The 17882-nt window shown below is 39.9% G+C and overlaps 1 protein-coding gene across 2 annotated transcripts in view; it reads right to left on the reverse strand.

Moving 5' to 3' along the window:
• Window positions 1–17882, reverse strand: part of arhgef25b (Rho guanine nucleotide exchange factor (GEF) 25b) — a 41403-nt gene that overhangs the window by 17886 nt on the left and 5635 nt on the right. The window contains exons 1-3 of one of the 2 annotated variants that reach the window (XM_033625620.2): window positions 16789–17185; window positions 1846–2168; window positions 1655–1759 (exon numbers count right to left, since the gene is read on the reverse strand). In XM_033625620.2, the coding sequence (XP_033481511.1) occupies window positions 1655–1759; window positions 1846–2168; window positions 16789–16882 (522 nt within the window). In that variant the 5' untranslated portion in view covers window positions 16883–17185. Of the gene's footprint in view, window positions 1–1654; window positions 1760–1845; window positions 2169–16788; window positions 17186–17882 lie in introns of those variants that run through there. The other variant, XM_033625619.2, reaches the window with a different exon arrangement.

Raw genomic sequence — 17882 nt, forward strand, 5'->3', positions numbered from 1 at the left:
TAACTGATGAGCATTACATCAGGGTTTGATTATGAGAGAGGCTACACTGACTGAATAGTTGTAAGAGCACTTTTGTCTTTGGTCATGAATTATTTATGCTTCATTTATGTTGTTCTCAATCACTTTTTCTGGTCAACTTCTGTAATTATATTGTCTGATCAGAAAAAAAAATTCTATTTTATATCTATTTTATATTTTCATATCATCACAGTAATAACATGTATCATACGTTCCCCAACTTTTTTTGCACTGCAAACTGTTTTCATAATGTTGTCGACCAAAGTAAAGGTTAAAGCTGATTATGGTATCATTTCCATTTTGGTTTTCTTTAATACTTTCTGTGTGGTCTATTTTCTGAAAAGATTTATTTCTTATTTGGTCATATTTGTTTATTCAGTTTTCCAAATCTTATTTTCTATTATATCTTAATTTCAGACATTGAAGGCCGACTCCATCTGGGTTGTTGTGTGGGTTTTTCAAATGGGAACAGCCACTCTGCTGTTAGCAAGAGCAGTGACATGGTTATAGTGCTGATGCCCTCCTCCTCCTCACACACGCAGTTTTCTGACAGTATTACTGACTGTGACTGCATAATGTATACATGGAAGTGGAAGATGGTGCTATTTTATTATTAATAATCCTTCATTTAACCAGTTCAGGAGGAAACATCCAGATTTAATATAATACCCAAATTATACTGCATATTTCAACTAATATTTTTATATACTACTCTTGTATTTTACACATTTATAGATCAATCATCCGTGTATTACCTACAATAAGTGGCGGTTGGCACGCTCCCAGTTTGGAGAAGGAGACAGGAGTATCGGGGCACAGACGCTAAGCAATCTACAGCTGTGAACACCACAATCGAGGTGGTGGTAGACCAGCAACTCCCCATGGTCTGCAAGGTAAAATTACTGTTTCTGTGAAAGGAGTCTGGTTCTGTGGAAATGGACAGCAGCATAAATATATTTTAGCCACCTAAAAAAAATCAATATCAATTTAAGTTGTACGCTGGATTTACATTGTTTTCCCTGCTTCACTTACTGTTAGACAGTCCTTTCCAATGGGGAACTGACGCTGTTATATTGCTCTCTTCGAAGCCACCAGACTCTTTTGACAGAAACAGTCATCCTACCTCGCAGAACATGGGAAGTTGCTGGTCTACTCACTGCCTTAATCGGTTAGTTTGTTTGTGTTACTGTGTGACTTTTGGAACCAAACTAACGTGGCGTCCATAGCAGTACGTTGCTTAGCTTTTGTGCCAGTCATTCTGTCTGCCTTTCCAAACCTAAAACATAAGATCGATACCTATTCTCAAAGAAGGCTTGGTTTGGTCATGAAGAGGCACATTACAGCGGGCTAGGGGGTTTACATGTAGCAATGTCATCATGCAGGAACCTACGTCAGGTCATGTGGGAAAACTTTTTAAGAGGGGCTTGAGAAAATTTTGACGCTAAAACACACATACTTCAACCAAAATTAGAATTTTCAGATGTAAATACATAAGATATATTACTGAGAAGCTACAGAATGGCATAAAGACCTGAAAATAAATACATAAAATAATGAAGCCACCCTTTTAATTCCTGTCTCCATCCTGATAAAGTTTGGTGCAACAACATGATATAGAAATGAATAGAGACATTACTAGGGACTGTGTGTCTCTGCCTTGCAGGAGGTCAGATAAGTTGCTCTGACAGGGAGCCTGTGCAGGAGGAGAGGCTACTGGATTCAACACACCGTCTTTCCACACCTGAACAACACAAACACAAGAATTATTACAAAATAAAAACATGTTATATGAGGTATTAATGCAGCCTTTATGTCTTAAAGTCTCACCGTGTCTCCAGAGGGGAGGATGGTGTAGCTGTCGTTTGGTTCCAGAGGCCTCAGCTGAGTTTCACTGTGGGAACGGAGCGATGACGACTGCCTCCAGTCTGACCTGCACATCTGCTTCTCAACTTTTCCCACTCCTCCTCTGGTATCAGAGCTCAGCTTGCGGACAGGGTTGGTAAGCCATTTCTTGAGGGCGCTGACAGGGTGCCGTGATCCTCCAGACGAGGAGAATGAGCAGGGGCTGGAGCTGCCTGAGGCCTGGTGGGGCACAGGGCCCACTGATGGGGTGATACTGCCGGTCCTGACCGCCACAGAGTACGACTCCGCTGCAGAAAGAGGGAGAAAGAGGGAAAAGGATTGGGTTAATACACAGCGGCTAATTGTGGGGTACATCCTCTCAGGTCAGATGCTGCAGACAGATTTCTGCACAAAAATGTTGTTCAATTTCCTGTGTTAAGCCCAAACTGTAACTCTAGTAGCTGCAGCTACTGTACAGGTCCTCAATCATTATAAACAAATCTGTTCTCACGAGGAAGGACTCGTAAGTTTAAGTGGAGATTATACTTAAATTCAGCATTTGTTAGACATTATCTCAAACAGAACATTTTTTAAACTGAAAATGTGGCAACACCAACCAAGGGTCCATCACTGTCCTCTTTAAGTATTTGCAGCACTTTTAATGAGCCATGTAAGAGACAGTGGTGGAGTACGGAGGCGGTTTAAAGGGAAACTTTAATTTATTTGTTTTTAACGTAGACCCTATTTTTCCACATGTTCCCTGTGTCTATAAGCATCTAATGTAGATAACTATTGTTGAAAGTGATCCAGTATTGAGAAAAGAAATAAAACGATGTATAAATTAATCCAAATAAAATGTTTGTAGTAGTTAAGACCTCACAAATTGCGTTGGAGAGACTGATGTATATTCTAAAAAAGAAGGACAAGAACTTTGTTCATTTGTGGAGCTCTTATGAAGCTCATGGTTTTGAATAATTTGAAGCTTTTTGCAAATTATGCACTGCTGTGATTATATTTTTGTTTTTTTCTTTAATTTATTTATGTACGTTTATTATCATTATCATTTTATTATTCTAATTACTAACTTATTTAATTTAATTCAATTCAAATTTTTTTTTTTTTTTTGCCAGGGTTGGGGATATTATAGTTATTTTCTTTGTCGAAATGTTACTGTTCACATTTAATATTTAAAAACTCAATTTAAAAAAATTGTTTAAAAAAATAAGACATCACAAATTCAAGTTTAAGACTATTTAATGACTTTTATGGCCTTATTGTTATACAGTATATTGTTCTAAAATAAAAAGGATATAAAGAGGAATTATTTTTCTCCGTCCTCAGTCACAACTGTTCCCATCACGTCTGCACTGAACTGGCCTCATTCTACAACTCAACCCTGGAACTGACACGCTTTTACGCCACAGCTGGATTTTGTTTCCAGCTTTAAGTCTCTTGACTATGGAAACTGGTACATAATCCCCTGCCACACTGTTTTAATCACATACCCTAACATTAACATTTCACTCTGTTCTGCTGATCGTAGCAAAGTGGAATCTTTCAGGAGCCTCATTTTGTCGTTTTGGACTGTTCCCAGAAGCCACCATTCCCTGTCAGCACATTTATGTAAGCTGTAATCATAATAACAAGCTTTCAAGAAGCCAGTGGAAATCTGGGTCAGCCATTTGCCAAAACTGCCTGATAGTGCCATTAAACAAGACGCCATATTGACAGTGAAACACTAAATAATGTCTTTCTCTTTCTGCTTCATTTCAGTTCTCGTTTTATTTTCACCGGCCCCCTACATACAAGAAATACAAAAATATTATGTTCACTGTTCAGAACTGGTGATGATCATTTGTGGTAATTTTATGTAAATACATGCACTGTGTATTTATCGTGTTAATATGCTGACTGTCAGACAAAAGTTCAGTCTCCTGCAAAACACTGCAGACATGTAAAGCAGGCTGGATTCAAATAAGACAGTAATTAAACTAATTCATCGCCTGGTGCTTCACTCATGCAGTCAACAACACAAACTCATTTCTATAATGGGATGATTAAGAGGGAAGGGAGCAGGGTCAGGGTGTGTGTGTGCGTGTGTGTGCATGTGTGTGTGTAAGCAAGAGAAACAAAGAGTGTTTGTGTGTTATGTGAGTGTGGTGGTGTTCTCGGCCGAGGTTTGAACCAGTGGACTCTTGAGACAGTTTGCTTATTTTCCAGAATAATCTTATTAAAAGTCCTGCTGACCAACAATAATCAACAGGTTTAGGAAATCAGAAGAAAGAAAAAAATAATCCAGAAAATTATGGAATCTAAAAGAGTGAAATCACACAATTGATGGAGACAAAGAAGAAGACGCATCACAGCTGCAAGACACTGTTCACTGGGAAAGAATCTACAGCCATGTTAGCAGCTCTGAGTGTTTGAACTAGAAGCTAACATTAGCATGCTAACATATCCACACTTAAAATACTAACATCTTAATGATAAGCTGGTATAATGTTAACAGTGTTCACCATCTTAGTTTAGCGTGTTAGCATGCTAATGTATTATTTGGCATTAAATATAAAACACATTTGAGGCTGATGGCACTGTCATTAGGTATTTATTCATAAACCAAAATACTGGACAACCTCCACTGGCCAGCTGCACAAAATTAGTTTTCTCCTTAAGTATGGCACTCCAGGCTTGATTACTCCTAAGCAAAGGGACTAACTTAAGGGTGTTCCACAGAGTCTCTTAAAAGAAATCCTTTGGTAAGAAAAAATGTGAAGGCATTTACTTATAAAACATACATTATTACTCATCAGTCTCCCGGTCGTAAAACACGCTCTCCTCTCAAGATGCGATTTTCTTCACTTATCGCCATAAACTTGGTCATGTTGCAATTAAGATAGAGTCAAAGTTAGGCTAGTTTTATTACTTAGATGGGTTGCTAAAGTATTTTGTACAATGGTTTGACTACCTTTAAGGGCTTCCATAAGTATACCAACATAAGGAGAAAACCTTAAATACCAAAGTGAATATCTTAAGGTTACCTTAAGGAGAAGACTTAAAGGTATTTATTTGCAACCTTAACTCAGACTTTGGGGAAAACTTTAACTTGAGTTGTTTTGTGCAATGGTTTAAGTAACTTTAAGGGATTATTTAAATATAAGACTAACATAAGGAGAAAATCTGAAATACTTCAGTGAACAACATATGAAACCCTTAAGAAGGAAACTTGAGGGTGTTTTGTGCAACCTTAACTCTGATTTTGAGGAAAATCGTAACTTAAAGAGTTTTGTACAATGGTTTAGCGACATTTAAGGAATTTCTTAAGTATGAGACCAACATACAGAGAAAACCTTAAATACTTAAGTGAACATTTCAAGAAACCGTTTTGTGCAACCTTAACTCAGACTTTAAGAATAATCTTAACTTAAGGTGTTTTGTGCAACCAGCATCAGTTATATTAAGACCGGATGTCTTGTAGTAGCAGCCCGGTTCTCTGAATGAAATCTGCATTGCTCCTCCTTATCTGAGGTTCAACAATCAGCCGGAGCCTCCTCTCTAGTGCCGTCATAAGCCTTCCCATGAAGGCTCGGCAGTGTGATAACCAATAATTGAAGCGACCACCACAAACGACCTCCATGTAACACTGAAGAGCTGTGTCAGCCAAGACAGACCAACAACAGCTGCAGCAATTAACTATAAAATGTCAGAATGGCGTTACCAACAAACTACTTTTTGACCATATCCTCAAATGTGTGACCTCAATAAAGACAGACCAGAACAAATAAACCAGAATCAGATACACACACATTGTATGTTATCACTCTGAGCAGAGACGGACATCTGGTCCCATTGTTCTTTATCAAGATCAGGTCAAACAGGGCCGCCATCAGCCACCTTACCATCTGTCAAAATGATACAAAAAGTGAACATTACCGCAGATTTTTCTACGAACACATCAGCATTTTCTAAGAAGTGACCCTTAATGGTGCGTAATGGTCTTTGTGACATCCAAATCACTGATGAACTGAGCCACTCAGCTTGTCATGTTTGTTTGAGACACTTATGTAATGTGTCATTTTCCCACAGAGCAACAGCTGGACCACCATCAGGAGTGTCAGCAGTGTGAGCTGTGAATGCATCCTCGCATGCAGGCTTTATGGACATCCAGATCATATTAAACATTTTATTCTTGTGTAAACATTCTGTCCATGAAAATAGTGAAGGTTAAAGTCGAACTTCAGGTAAAAGAAAAACATTCTCTGTGACCATTTTCAGGTCTCACTGTGAGGCAGTTTTGTGTGCCAAACATCTTTTCTACTGAATACAAATTGATGGATATTATGGATGAGTGGGGTTTGAGTCTCTTGGCAACCCCACTGGCTCAGACAACACACCTGCTCAGATGGAAAGAGATGACAGCAAACAGGACTACAACATTAGCAGAGGGTCAGACAATAATCCCATCTGCTGCACTGAGGCAATGACAGCTCACTGTCTGCAATCGCACTGAACAACAACTTTATATGTAAGAGTGGACACTAACTGAAACTGAGTAAACTGTTATTGGAGTATTTCAGAGCCATTCATTTTCCTTTTTCCCAATGTAAGCTTTCACTGAAGCAGCATACTCCGCTACAGTTGAAATCACATCAGTAATGACCACAGTACGAAGCCACACAGCATCATCAACTAGACAACTGTGATCACATTCACAGTGAGCACAGAAAAGGAAAGCCATCTGTCTTAATTTTGGTCATGGCTATATGCAAAACTCTCACGAGCCACTACAAAATATTCTTGTCTCGCTGTTTTATGTTGGGGCAAAGCTGTGGTTAAGGTCTGGTTAGGTTTAGGCACAAAAAGCACTTGGTTTGGGGTTCGGAAAGATCATGGTTTGGGTTAAAATGATCTCTTGACATGGAACATGAAATCTTGTGGGAGCTTTTACGAATCTGGGGTTACCACCTAAACACAACCCTTAACTTTGTTTGTCCATTTTATAATTTCAGAGTTTTCCACTTGAAAAATGAGCGCTTCCTGACATGTTCTTTCTTTACACAGTTAGTTTACAGACCAATAATAAAAGCTGTGAATGATGACAGTGTGCAGGAGTTTACTGCTGACACACCTTTAATGCACCTGTCAGATGTCATAATAAAAAAATTTGTATAGCACTTCTCAAAACCAGCATCAAAAGTGCTTTATAACAAACACAACAATAAAATTAATAGTTAATATTTGACAAACCAGGCAAGCATAAGAAAAAACAGGCATAAAAAATAAACTTAAGAACAACGGATAAATTAAAAACCAAAAATGAAACACCAAGAAAATCTGTGAGGACACTAGTTCAAATGTATAATATAAAGCTGTGCAAGATTTAAGTGCAACATCAAGAGAGGTACAGTGTAACTTATTAGTTAAGAGTAAAAATAAACCTAAAAATATAAAGGAGAACTTAGAGAGAAACCTTTCGATAAATATAAGTCTTCAGAAGTGATTTAAAAGAACATACAGACATAGATACTGACAGCGATGTGGTGGTAGCTGATGACGTGGGTGTAATGAATGAAAGTTGTCATTATTAGAAGGTCCTGTCAGGTTATTATCTTGACCTCTTAGTGCGCATGTGCAAGCATGACATATACAGGAAGCTGAGGGCTGAGGTGGATGTATGTTGTTGACGTTAAACGAATGGCAGTAAAGTTACACGGAAAAGAACCTACAAAGTCGGCTCATTCTTGGTTAACTCTTTTGTCAGTAAGATAAGACATCTACGGACAGTATAGTGGGTGTACGAGGTAGATGGGTAGGTTACAGAGGAGGAAGTGGGTGTAATCTCCTGGCTTTTCGGCTGGTAGGTGGGTAAACAGTAAACGGCCAGAGAAGAGGTGGAGATACCCTGTATACCTGTGTACACCCTCCATTGCACTACTGGATACTGATGTCTTCTTTCTGTTAAAACAATCCAGTTAAAGTTCTGACTGTCCTCTTAACCTTTCGAAGTTGTCAAAACCATGTCCAGAAATGTCCTGTTAAAAATTAAATTAATATCTCTCTCTGCATAATTTCAGGTTAAGTGGGAGTCTTTGAGTAAAAACTTTATAGTGGGTAACTATGCCATCTTCTGAATCACAAAGGGTAGATGGGCTAATACAAAGCACTTGAATGCTACTTTGAATGACAACCAAAACATTTAGACTTTAGGTTTCTGGTTTAGGTTATTGTTGAAAGCAAGTTGGTGTATTAACAGTTACAGTTAGAGCATAAAATCCTTTCACAAAGCTAAACCTACAGGGTTTTATAAGGTTAGGATATAAAGAGAAGATCGTTTGGCTCCTCAAGTCGTAGTGCATTAATAATTAACACATATTACATGAGAAGAAGAGTATACTGTATTTGTACTGAGTGCTACTTCCATGACCTAATTTACATCTCGGGAGTCTCTCACTCTCTCTCCCTGCGTTACAGCAGATGGCTGGGAGACTGTTAACTACATCTTCCCCCACCAAACCCCATAAATGGTCATGGTCAGCAACAGCTTGAATTATTGAGATGCTGTTGGAGCTTCGAACAGCACAGTGACACTCCACCAAAGTCTAAGCATGACTAAAGCTTTGCACATGTTATGTGCCAGGCCTTCATCCGTGTGTGTATGGGAGCAGATTATTGTTGGTGCTTCATATTCTGTGCATGCTGATGGATGTAATTATCATTATTACAATCAAATCCATGCATGTTTGAGTTAAAACGGCCTGCTTCACTTCCTGTTGGAATACTGCCAAGGAAAATACTCCTCAGTCCTCAGTCCACACCGCTGTCCTCACCAAAACTACAAATCAGCCACGTTCATGTCGTCTACGTCCACTTGCTCCTAAACAGAGCTGATGCACAGTTTTTCAGTCCAGGAGAGTGACAGATTAATAGAGCTAAATATGCATGCATGCACATCTTTGCTCCACATTAAACTAATGCAGGGGTTTCATTCCTGAACATGAGAGATGACTTCTAACATGTAGGTATGAAATCAAGTGGTAACCTCCAGCAGGTTAAAACTGCAGGTCCTTGAATGGCCACTTGAAGCTGGCTCCAAAAGCGAGTCTGTCCCCACAGACACTCACATTAAAATGCTCAACCTTACAGCAGAAATAAACATGTTTACAGCAACCCCCCAGGACGTGCTCAAGGCTTTGAAGACTATTTTTGTAGTGGCCAAATAGTGAACTTACATCTGTCATGTGATGCTATGTGGCCCCAAAAGACTTTTTCCAAGTGACTTACATGGCAAAAAAAAATGTCTGTAAATCTGTGAATTTTTTGGAGCATCACAACCCCTGAAAATGATTCGTTACTTTTAGAATTTGATCCAATTGGTCCAATGACACTTGAAAAGTCTAGAAGAGCCATACTAATCATATTTTATCTCCATCTAAATTAGCAGAGTGCTAACCTGGAAGTAGCCAGCTTGGCTTTAGTGTACCTGCTGCATGGTCCACACAGTTCAGAAACACTGCTGATCATCTGGGCACTTTTATATGTTTTATATGTTGAACTTTTTTTTGGTGTCATGTACCACTGAGCAATCTTCCCAGGAATTAATGGGGACAGTGTCCATAACTGTATTGAGTTCTGTTTATACATTTACGCTTTACAGTTTGGTACACAATGGTTTTGGTCTCTAATTTTCCTTCATGACAGCTGTACAGAGGTAGAATTTGGCTCTAAAACCAAGATGGTGACAGCCAAAATGTCCAACTCGAGGCTTCAAAACAGGAGTCCACAAACCAATGGGTGATGTCAGGTGGCTACCTCCATTATTTTTACACAGCCTGTGTATGAAATGTCACAATACGTTTGCTGTGACTATTAAAAGTTTTAGGAATTTTGGCTTGGCAACATGTAAAAATACAGAATGGAGCTTGAGGTTAAACCAGGATCTGATCAGCTGATCTCCCTGTGCCTCAACTTCTCATCTATACAGAGTCTATATAACCCACTCCATACATTCAGGTCCTGCTGCTGAAAGCATTTATTTCTCAGTCATTGGCCTGCACCTTCCATGTTAATTACTTTAAAATATTGCTGCTTCAAAATGATCACTATCCACTGGCTAGCTGCCAATGCTGCATCACAAAATGGTTCAGTAAGAGAGGCTAATACCAAACTGAGATGCACCGGCGCTCGAACATACATTTCATCATCTATATTTCCATATATGTACAGATATCAATGTTAATGTAAATGCTTGTGGTTTGCTCTCTGTTTGCTCTTTGCTCTCAGCGTCTGTGACCTGAACAATTATTAGGTCAATTGCATTAGCTAGAAAAATACAGGAATGATTATGATTAATGTCTCTTCACATCACATGCGATTACATCCTGCACGTTAACAGCTGACCTAGTTACAGTTTTCACAGTGTAGCAGGACATCTACTCCTCGCGCCACTTCCTTTTTCCCACGGCGTTGCTGGCTGCAGATGTGGGCTCTCACTCGTACGTTGTGGTCATCCCTCACAGTTTTTGTTTGTTGCTTAAAAACAACTTTCTGTCTACTCTGTCTCCCCTCACTGAAGGTCTGATTAAAGTCTAAGTTTAGCACAAGACAGGAATGAGTAAGTGTACTGAAGAGTATTAAACACAACACACCAGTTCCACAGGTGTTTGCACTGGCATCAGGTAGCTTCTGCTAACAGATATAGATAGAAGACTTGTCCCGAATTTGGCTAACATGTATAATTGTCCAAGTGTGTTTGAAAGTACAATGTGTAAGATATGACCAGTTTAAAACATTCAAAAAATAAAAAAGACTTTATCAACAACATGTAAAGAAGTAACAGTTTTGATGTTATGTCAAAGACGTCTATGTATTGTGTTGCTGAGATGTCTACTGAAATTAGCATGCTAACCTGCTAGCCACAGCCAGTCTTGTCTTGAAATAAATACTTTTTTATATAATATATAATATATTTTTGTGGAGGTTGAGTAAAGTGTGTTTCACAATAAGTTAACAAGGCATTTAAGACAGAGAGAAACTAGAATTCAGATGGTGTATAGGTGTACTTTTACAAAGAAATACAGCCTGGTCTCACTACCAAGGCATCAAAAACCACTACATAAGCAGTGGCCCTTGGCATCAGTTATGGATGCACAATGCACCCTTTAGCGTCTGTATGAGATACAGCAAGCTTTCAACAAACTCCAATATAAACCCATCTTCATCACCATTAGATGGTCAGAACTACGGACGTAGTCTAAAGAGTGCGAAAGTCCGCGTAGGATGGGTGGGGTGGGAGGGGAGGTGGATGGATCCAACAAGCACAGGACTTTGACCTAGGAGATGGGCGTTTGTGTCCCATGTGAAACTAAAAGTCAATGTTGAGTTATTTTGTCACGTCAGTCGTTTGTCAACCACAAACTTTTCCTATCCTTATAACCAAGTAGTGTTGTCACCTAAACCTGCATCATGATACAACACAAAAGGCTGCCTGAGCGTCAAAATATGACGAACAGGGATGAGATCACATTGGAAAATAAGTTCAAGAATACCTACATTCTTGACATTTTCTGGGTTTATTTTGTGTATTTACTTGACTGAAAAAGCTAAGAAAACTTGTACTAGTTGGTATGGAGATGAAAATAGTCTCTAAACTACTTTTAGTTTGGAACATGTGGCCACGCATTACGCATTGCATCTTAGATGAAAATCAAGTTCAAATGACAATCAGGTAGTCCAGCAAAGCCACCAAATGTAAAAGGTCAAAATGTCTGAGCCAACAGATGAGATAAGCTTCTGTATATGTAGGTTATCTGTGGTACCAAACACTTTTGTGCTTATTAGTCATCATGTTTACTTCTTCACATACTGGCAGTGATGACCTCACGCACACTGGTGGACTAATGAACTGTTAGTCATGGCAGTTTCTGAGTCACAGTGATATATGTGTAATGAGACAGTGAGATTGTTGGCAGGACTTTTAAGTAGATTTCCAAGTAAACATACTTTATCTGGAGGTGTTTCTCTGCCTTTATAAATAGCTGTTGGACATTGCTGCCAAATGAAACACTCAATGAGAGTGGTCGCACAATGAGGGAGTTATAAGAAGGAAGTCTTTAGGGGAGGCAGAGGGAGATCAGAAAGCTGCACAAACAGAGGAAGAAAGCCCCAAACCACATCAGAACAACACTAAAAAATAAAAGAAAAAGGCTCTCCTGGAAAAGTATTCCTGCAACCAAGAAGAGAAAAGGTATGAACATAGAGACAAGCAGATTAGATGAAGAAAGGAGAGCTGGTGCTGTCCTGACTGTGGCTGCTGGGCAAAGCAAACTCATTCACAGACTCACAAACAGACAAATTGGTATTTTTAGAGTCACATGGGTAGAAAACACCTTGTATAACAGCAATACTGACAACACATCACACAGGCGATGTGTCTCCCAAAGGAAAATGTTTGAGATGTTCTATTAATCTTTGCAATCAGAGGTGAGAAAGCGAGGCATCTCCACTCAAGGCTGTTTTCAGTTTTTTTTATATTTAACACGTCTATTTTCAGGGTCTGTCAGAGCAGTGCAGCTCAGAGAAGAGCTGTTCTGTAATCACTCCCCGAGCAACTGGAACAACAGAGGATTTAAGGGTCGGGGCAGTAATGGGACGTTTTTGTGTGTCTATGTATGTGTATATTCAAGTGTGTGTGTGTGTGTGTGTGTGTGTGTGTGCATACAGCTGCCTTTGCTCTGGAGTCACAGTATTGTAGGGGTACGGATTAAGAAAATCACTCTATTTTTACATCCAGTCAAAAATGCTTCTGATATGAAAGCAGTAACTAAAGCTACGCAGGGACAAAGAGATAAAAGAGAACAGTCTTTACTGATGTAAGCTAATGTTTTCATCTCATATTATCACAGCATAGAGTGCTCCAGGAATGAGTGCTGAAACCCAGATGTGAGTTAGCATTTTAGCACCCTGGTTCCCTCGTCTCAAAGTCAATGGGTGGTTTGGTTAGATGACTGAAATCAGGTCTGTGGTTAACACAAGCTTAAGAGACTTTTACGTTTTGTTCTACGACATAAAATACATCGGTAAATAGCTCACTTGTGAACTTTGAAGCTTCTACGTGTCTAAAAAAAAAGGCAGCTAAATGTGACTACAGAACATCATTGTGCTGAACCCAGCTTTACAGCCTCATTGTGGGGTTGACATTAAGACATCCGACCATGGTGTAGTTTGTTTATAGCCTAACATTAGCGTTTTACTTCTAAAACAGTACATAAGACACATACACCCCAACGTCCAATAAAGTGAGTGGTGGACCGAAGAAAGAAGAAAGGCAGAGGAAGTCTGAGGAAGAGCTGTAGGCTCGAAACATCACTCTGCATTAAAATCCCTCTAAATGGGAGATGCTCGGTGTGTGGATGTATTTGTTTTCTGGCTTTTTACTTCTGGCAAATGCATTTGGGCTTCAAAAATCATAAAAGTTGTGTCAATTTATGAAGATTATCTTGCTGAACAAAACATGGAAGTGTCATTTGCCACAGAGCTTATTTTCGGCAATAATCCAGCATCCAAGGGAAAAATCCCTTAGGCTATTTGACGAAGGTACCAGGGCGAAGCTAACTTGTGCTGCAGCCTACTGGAGCACTCTTTAGCCTACAAATCCAGAAACTCTGCCACATATGGAGCCCTAAAACTGACTGAATGTTCTAAAATATTAACAGACTCGTGACAAATATAGCAATATTGTTGATTAAATAGTGTTATTATAATGGCGTGTAACAGGAAATAGGCTTTATGCTTTTCCTTCAACTCCCAATCAGTTGGTAATAAAAAAGAAAAACATTTTTTCTTGACTATTAATTAGCGATTTGGCCTACTCCTGTACTAGTAAAGGCATTTTAGCAGACAAGATCATGGTTACACAGCTAGCTACTACTACTAAAGTTCACAGACACCACCAGTCTTCAGCTCTGCTTTAGCTTCTGTTAGCACATTATTACCTCAGCAGAAATCAACACAAACATTCAATATTATCAGCAGAAAAAAATCAGAGGAGCTTTCATCTCATAATATCTGATTACTGTCAGTGATGCAGAGAGAGATCATAATGAAGATATTCCATTCTGAGTCTCATAAATCTTTCCATTTCATTGGGGCAGTGACTCATTGATTCATGTGTTTCAAAGATTCAGTGATCAGCACCACATTCAGAAACAGTGCAGAGATCCAGATGTGACTCTATCACTGACTTTTGTTGAAACATGAATCACTGCTCTCTCTGTATCTGTAGTCTATCACATCCCTCTAAACACAGACTGCTAACTTACTGCGGGGGAATCTTGGAAAAAAAACATGAATGAAACTATCTCTGCCTTGTTTTCTGTTAAATACATGGCCTTCAAATCCACAAACAATGATGCCACTGTGTCATCTTGGAGCAGACTTTCTAAAAGTCTCTCATGGTATTTCATGGAAGCAGAGTTCCTATTTAAAGGAGTATCCACTCCTCAGCCCTGTCACTTTTTCTTTAACGATAGGAACAACAATCAACATGCACTGCATAGTTTGCCAACCCTATTTGTACCTCCAGTCCAAAGGAAATCCTCACTTGGCCCCGATGCCAGGATCGAGGGCTATAGCCCACAACAGTGAAGCCACTTGTCAACAAGACAAACACAACAGAATACAACATAGGCTACAATACAACATTCACCCATAAAGAGAAACCAAACCCAACAGGGACAAATGAACCCCTGACTAACTGCAGCTAGCAACATTACAGCCTGTTGCTTGGTTGGTACCAAAAAATGTGGCTGAGGTTGCTGCTAACAGTGGCTCATTAGCAGAGTTAATATGCTGAGTTTCATTGTTTCAGCTCATTCTCCCTACATTCACAAAAGTAGACATTTTTTGGTTGTTGTGTCATTGTAACAGTGCAAACAATACTGTAACAGCACCATTTTAGACCCAATAAACAAACAAAAGCCAACACAAAGCAAACATGAGAATGCTAATATTAGCCTGGACCCCCAGCAATCACTTTGTGGAAGCTAGAGGATTCACAGTAAGACAAAAGAATATTAGCCAGGCAGGCCAAACAAAGGGGTTTCGTGAATCCTTGGATAGCAAGAGAATGACAGATGCAATGCTCCCTATGACTGGCTAGTACTTGTCACCTTTGTTGGTTGGACTGATTAAATTTATGCAAGAGGAGAGGGATTCATTAGGGTTAGGATAGGAATGTCAGGGAAAGCCAATCAGAGGCAGAATAAGGCAGAGTATGGCCATTTCTTCGCTATTGTAGGATTTGCAAATTCACTTCTAAGCCTACATGCTGTGTGTGTGTTTGGTGGGGGCAGGGCATCTATTAGCAATGGTTGTCAAAAGTTGGACTATAAGCAGAAATATGTTTTTTTAAGCTGTTACTGCGGGCCAAATTCACAAAAGGATTGCGTGGCTTTTACGGCCGCTAAACCGGTAAAAATGGAGCAAACAGATACCGTCTAATTCACAAAGCACGCGTAGAGGGTGAAATGCTCCACTAACTGCACTGCCAAGCAGATTGCGTCTCGGTGCTCCGGTGTTATTTGCACGTATTTAAATGAGGTAATATGCATATATTTGGCGCAAAAATTGCCCCTTTCTATGCAAATGAGCCTCATTGATAAACAACGTCTAATTCACTAACACCAGCACTAATAGCCACACGCAGTTTGAGTGAAGTAAATAATGTCTTTAGAAAGCTGGTGCAAACTGGGCGCTCCTCTGTGGAAGCCTCTCGCCCAGACTTTCCAGTGATCGTGGCAGCAGTGATCGTCTGTTAAATCAGTCTGTAAATAATATTTTGACATTATTATTATAATAATCATTATTACTTTAATGGCATCCGAAGATACTGATGCGTTGAACAGGTGACAGTCTGCGGTCGTTCTCAAAATGCACTTCTGTCACGCACTTCAAAAGCAATTTTCAATAATTTATTTTACGAAACGGCGGAAACAAACGTGAACAAAAACGGTTCCATAATTCATATTAAATTCAAAAGATAACGAAAAAACAGCTACAAGTGAGAGGGAATAGTGGTCAAACTTGGTCAAATCCACAGCCTCAACCCATCCGACACTGTTAGACTGACTCACCAACAGACATCACTACATGAGGGTATACAGTATTCAGTACTTTGCCAAACACTTACCATGCCATGCCATGTGGCTAATTGCAATCAGGGGCAAATCAGGGGCAAACTGCACTCAGCTGCCAAACTTTGTGGGCGTGTTTGCGCTGGTATATCATTAGCACAATATCCTTTGTGAATAGGACGTTAAGACGGAGCAAACTGCGGGTGCAAATGAAGTGCAATTCAAGGTGCTATCAGCGGCCGCAGTTCATTCTTTGTGAATTCGGCCCTGAGTGCTTTTTATGATTTTTTTTCTGCATCTATAAATGCAAGATACCTTTAAGGTCTAGTGTGTAGGATTTAGTGACATCTAGCAGTGAGGTTGCACATTGCAACCAACTGAAACTTCTCCTGTGTGCCAAGCGTGAAGGAGAACTATGTTGGCCAACGCAAAAATGCAAATGGCCCTTTAAACAGATAGTGTTTGGTTTGTCCTTTCTGGGCTACTAACATGGCAGACTCTGTGGAAGAAGACCCACTATAGATATAACGGCTCATTCTATGGCTATAAGCTTATTCTATGATCGTTTCTTACCAATGTAAAGTGTCTTTGAGTACTATGAAAAGCACTCTATAAAAAAAATGTATTATTATTAATAACTAGAACACAATGATTATAAGTTACATGTGATCATACACTAATGAAAACACTGTTATGAACATTATATTTCATCTCTGCTATATATCATCCTAAATCCTACACACTGTCATCATCAGTGTAAACTTTACTCCACCGCTGGAGAACAACTGCAGCATCTACGTACCTCTAACTCGACCAAAGCAGCAGCCACATTTGCTGAGCAGTTTTCTGAACAGGTGCTGACACCCACACCCTCGCTGGTGGTGACCCCCTCTCATGATGATCCACTCCTGCTGCTAGACCCAAGACTATCAGAAGCAGGCATCATGCTGGATGGACACACACATATAAGCACATGCACACACAAACACACAGACACACACTATTCCTGTAGTAATACCCTGAGGATAGCGGAGTAAAACTGCACAGAGAGCTCCAAAGTCATAGTCCAAATCTGAGTAGAAACCCCTGGGATGAAAAAATGCTGCTTCTGTCCCATGATTTAAAGAACAGTGGGGAAACCCATAGAGACAGCGCTCTCCTCTGCTTTCGAGCCTCTCTGTGTGGCCAGATAGTGGACAAAGATTATGAGAGGGACCAAAAGTAAGTGAGGGAGCGACAGAGAGGCAGGGAATAGGAGGGGCTGTGAGGAGGGAGGGGGTGGTGGCTAACATGCTCCACTGCTGTGCCAGCATCTGTTTCCCAGTCCCACCTCCTCGCACGCCTCTCCCCTCCCCTTCTGCTCCCTCTCCTATCTCTCTTCACACCTCCCTCATCAGCTTCTCTTCTCAGTGGTCGCTCTGTGAATGCAATGAATGCAATGACAAAAAGGGACTTTTCCATTAAAGCAAAATTTCAACCAGTAAACTTCCTCTTAAACCATACAGCAAGCTAAATTAATAGAATATAATGACAGATTCACACACTGTACATACTGTCACAAGCAAAGACCCACTAACGCACAGCTGCACATGTGCAAACACAGAACAAGCACCCAAATGTATATATTTTAAGTCAGTGGTTCCAAACCTGGGGGGCTGGACAAAGCTGCTGAACTGAAAAAATGAAGCCAGCGCACAAGTGCCAAAAACTGCAGTTCCTCTAATGGCCACTTGAGGCTGGCCCTAAAAGCGAATCACTCCCCATTGACCCTCATGTTAATAGAGATGGGATTTATGGCTCTTTGAAGGGAGCTGGATCTTAGAGATCCGTTCCTTTCAAAGAGCCATTCAAAAGACTGGCTCATTTTTACATTTATTTATTTTAAGAAGCCAGCCT

Source organism: Epinephelus lanceolatus, chromosome 1, assembly GCF_041903045.1.
Source record: "Epinephelus lanceolatus isolate andai-2023 chromosome 1, ASM4190304v1, whole genome shotgun sequence".
Classification (NCBI taxonomy): Eukaryota; Metazoa; Chordata; class Actinopteri; order Perciformes; family Serranidae; genus Epinephelus; species Epinephelus lanceolatus.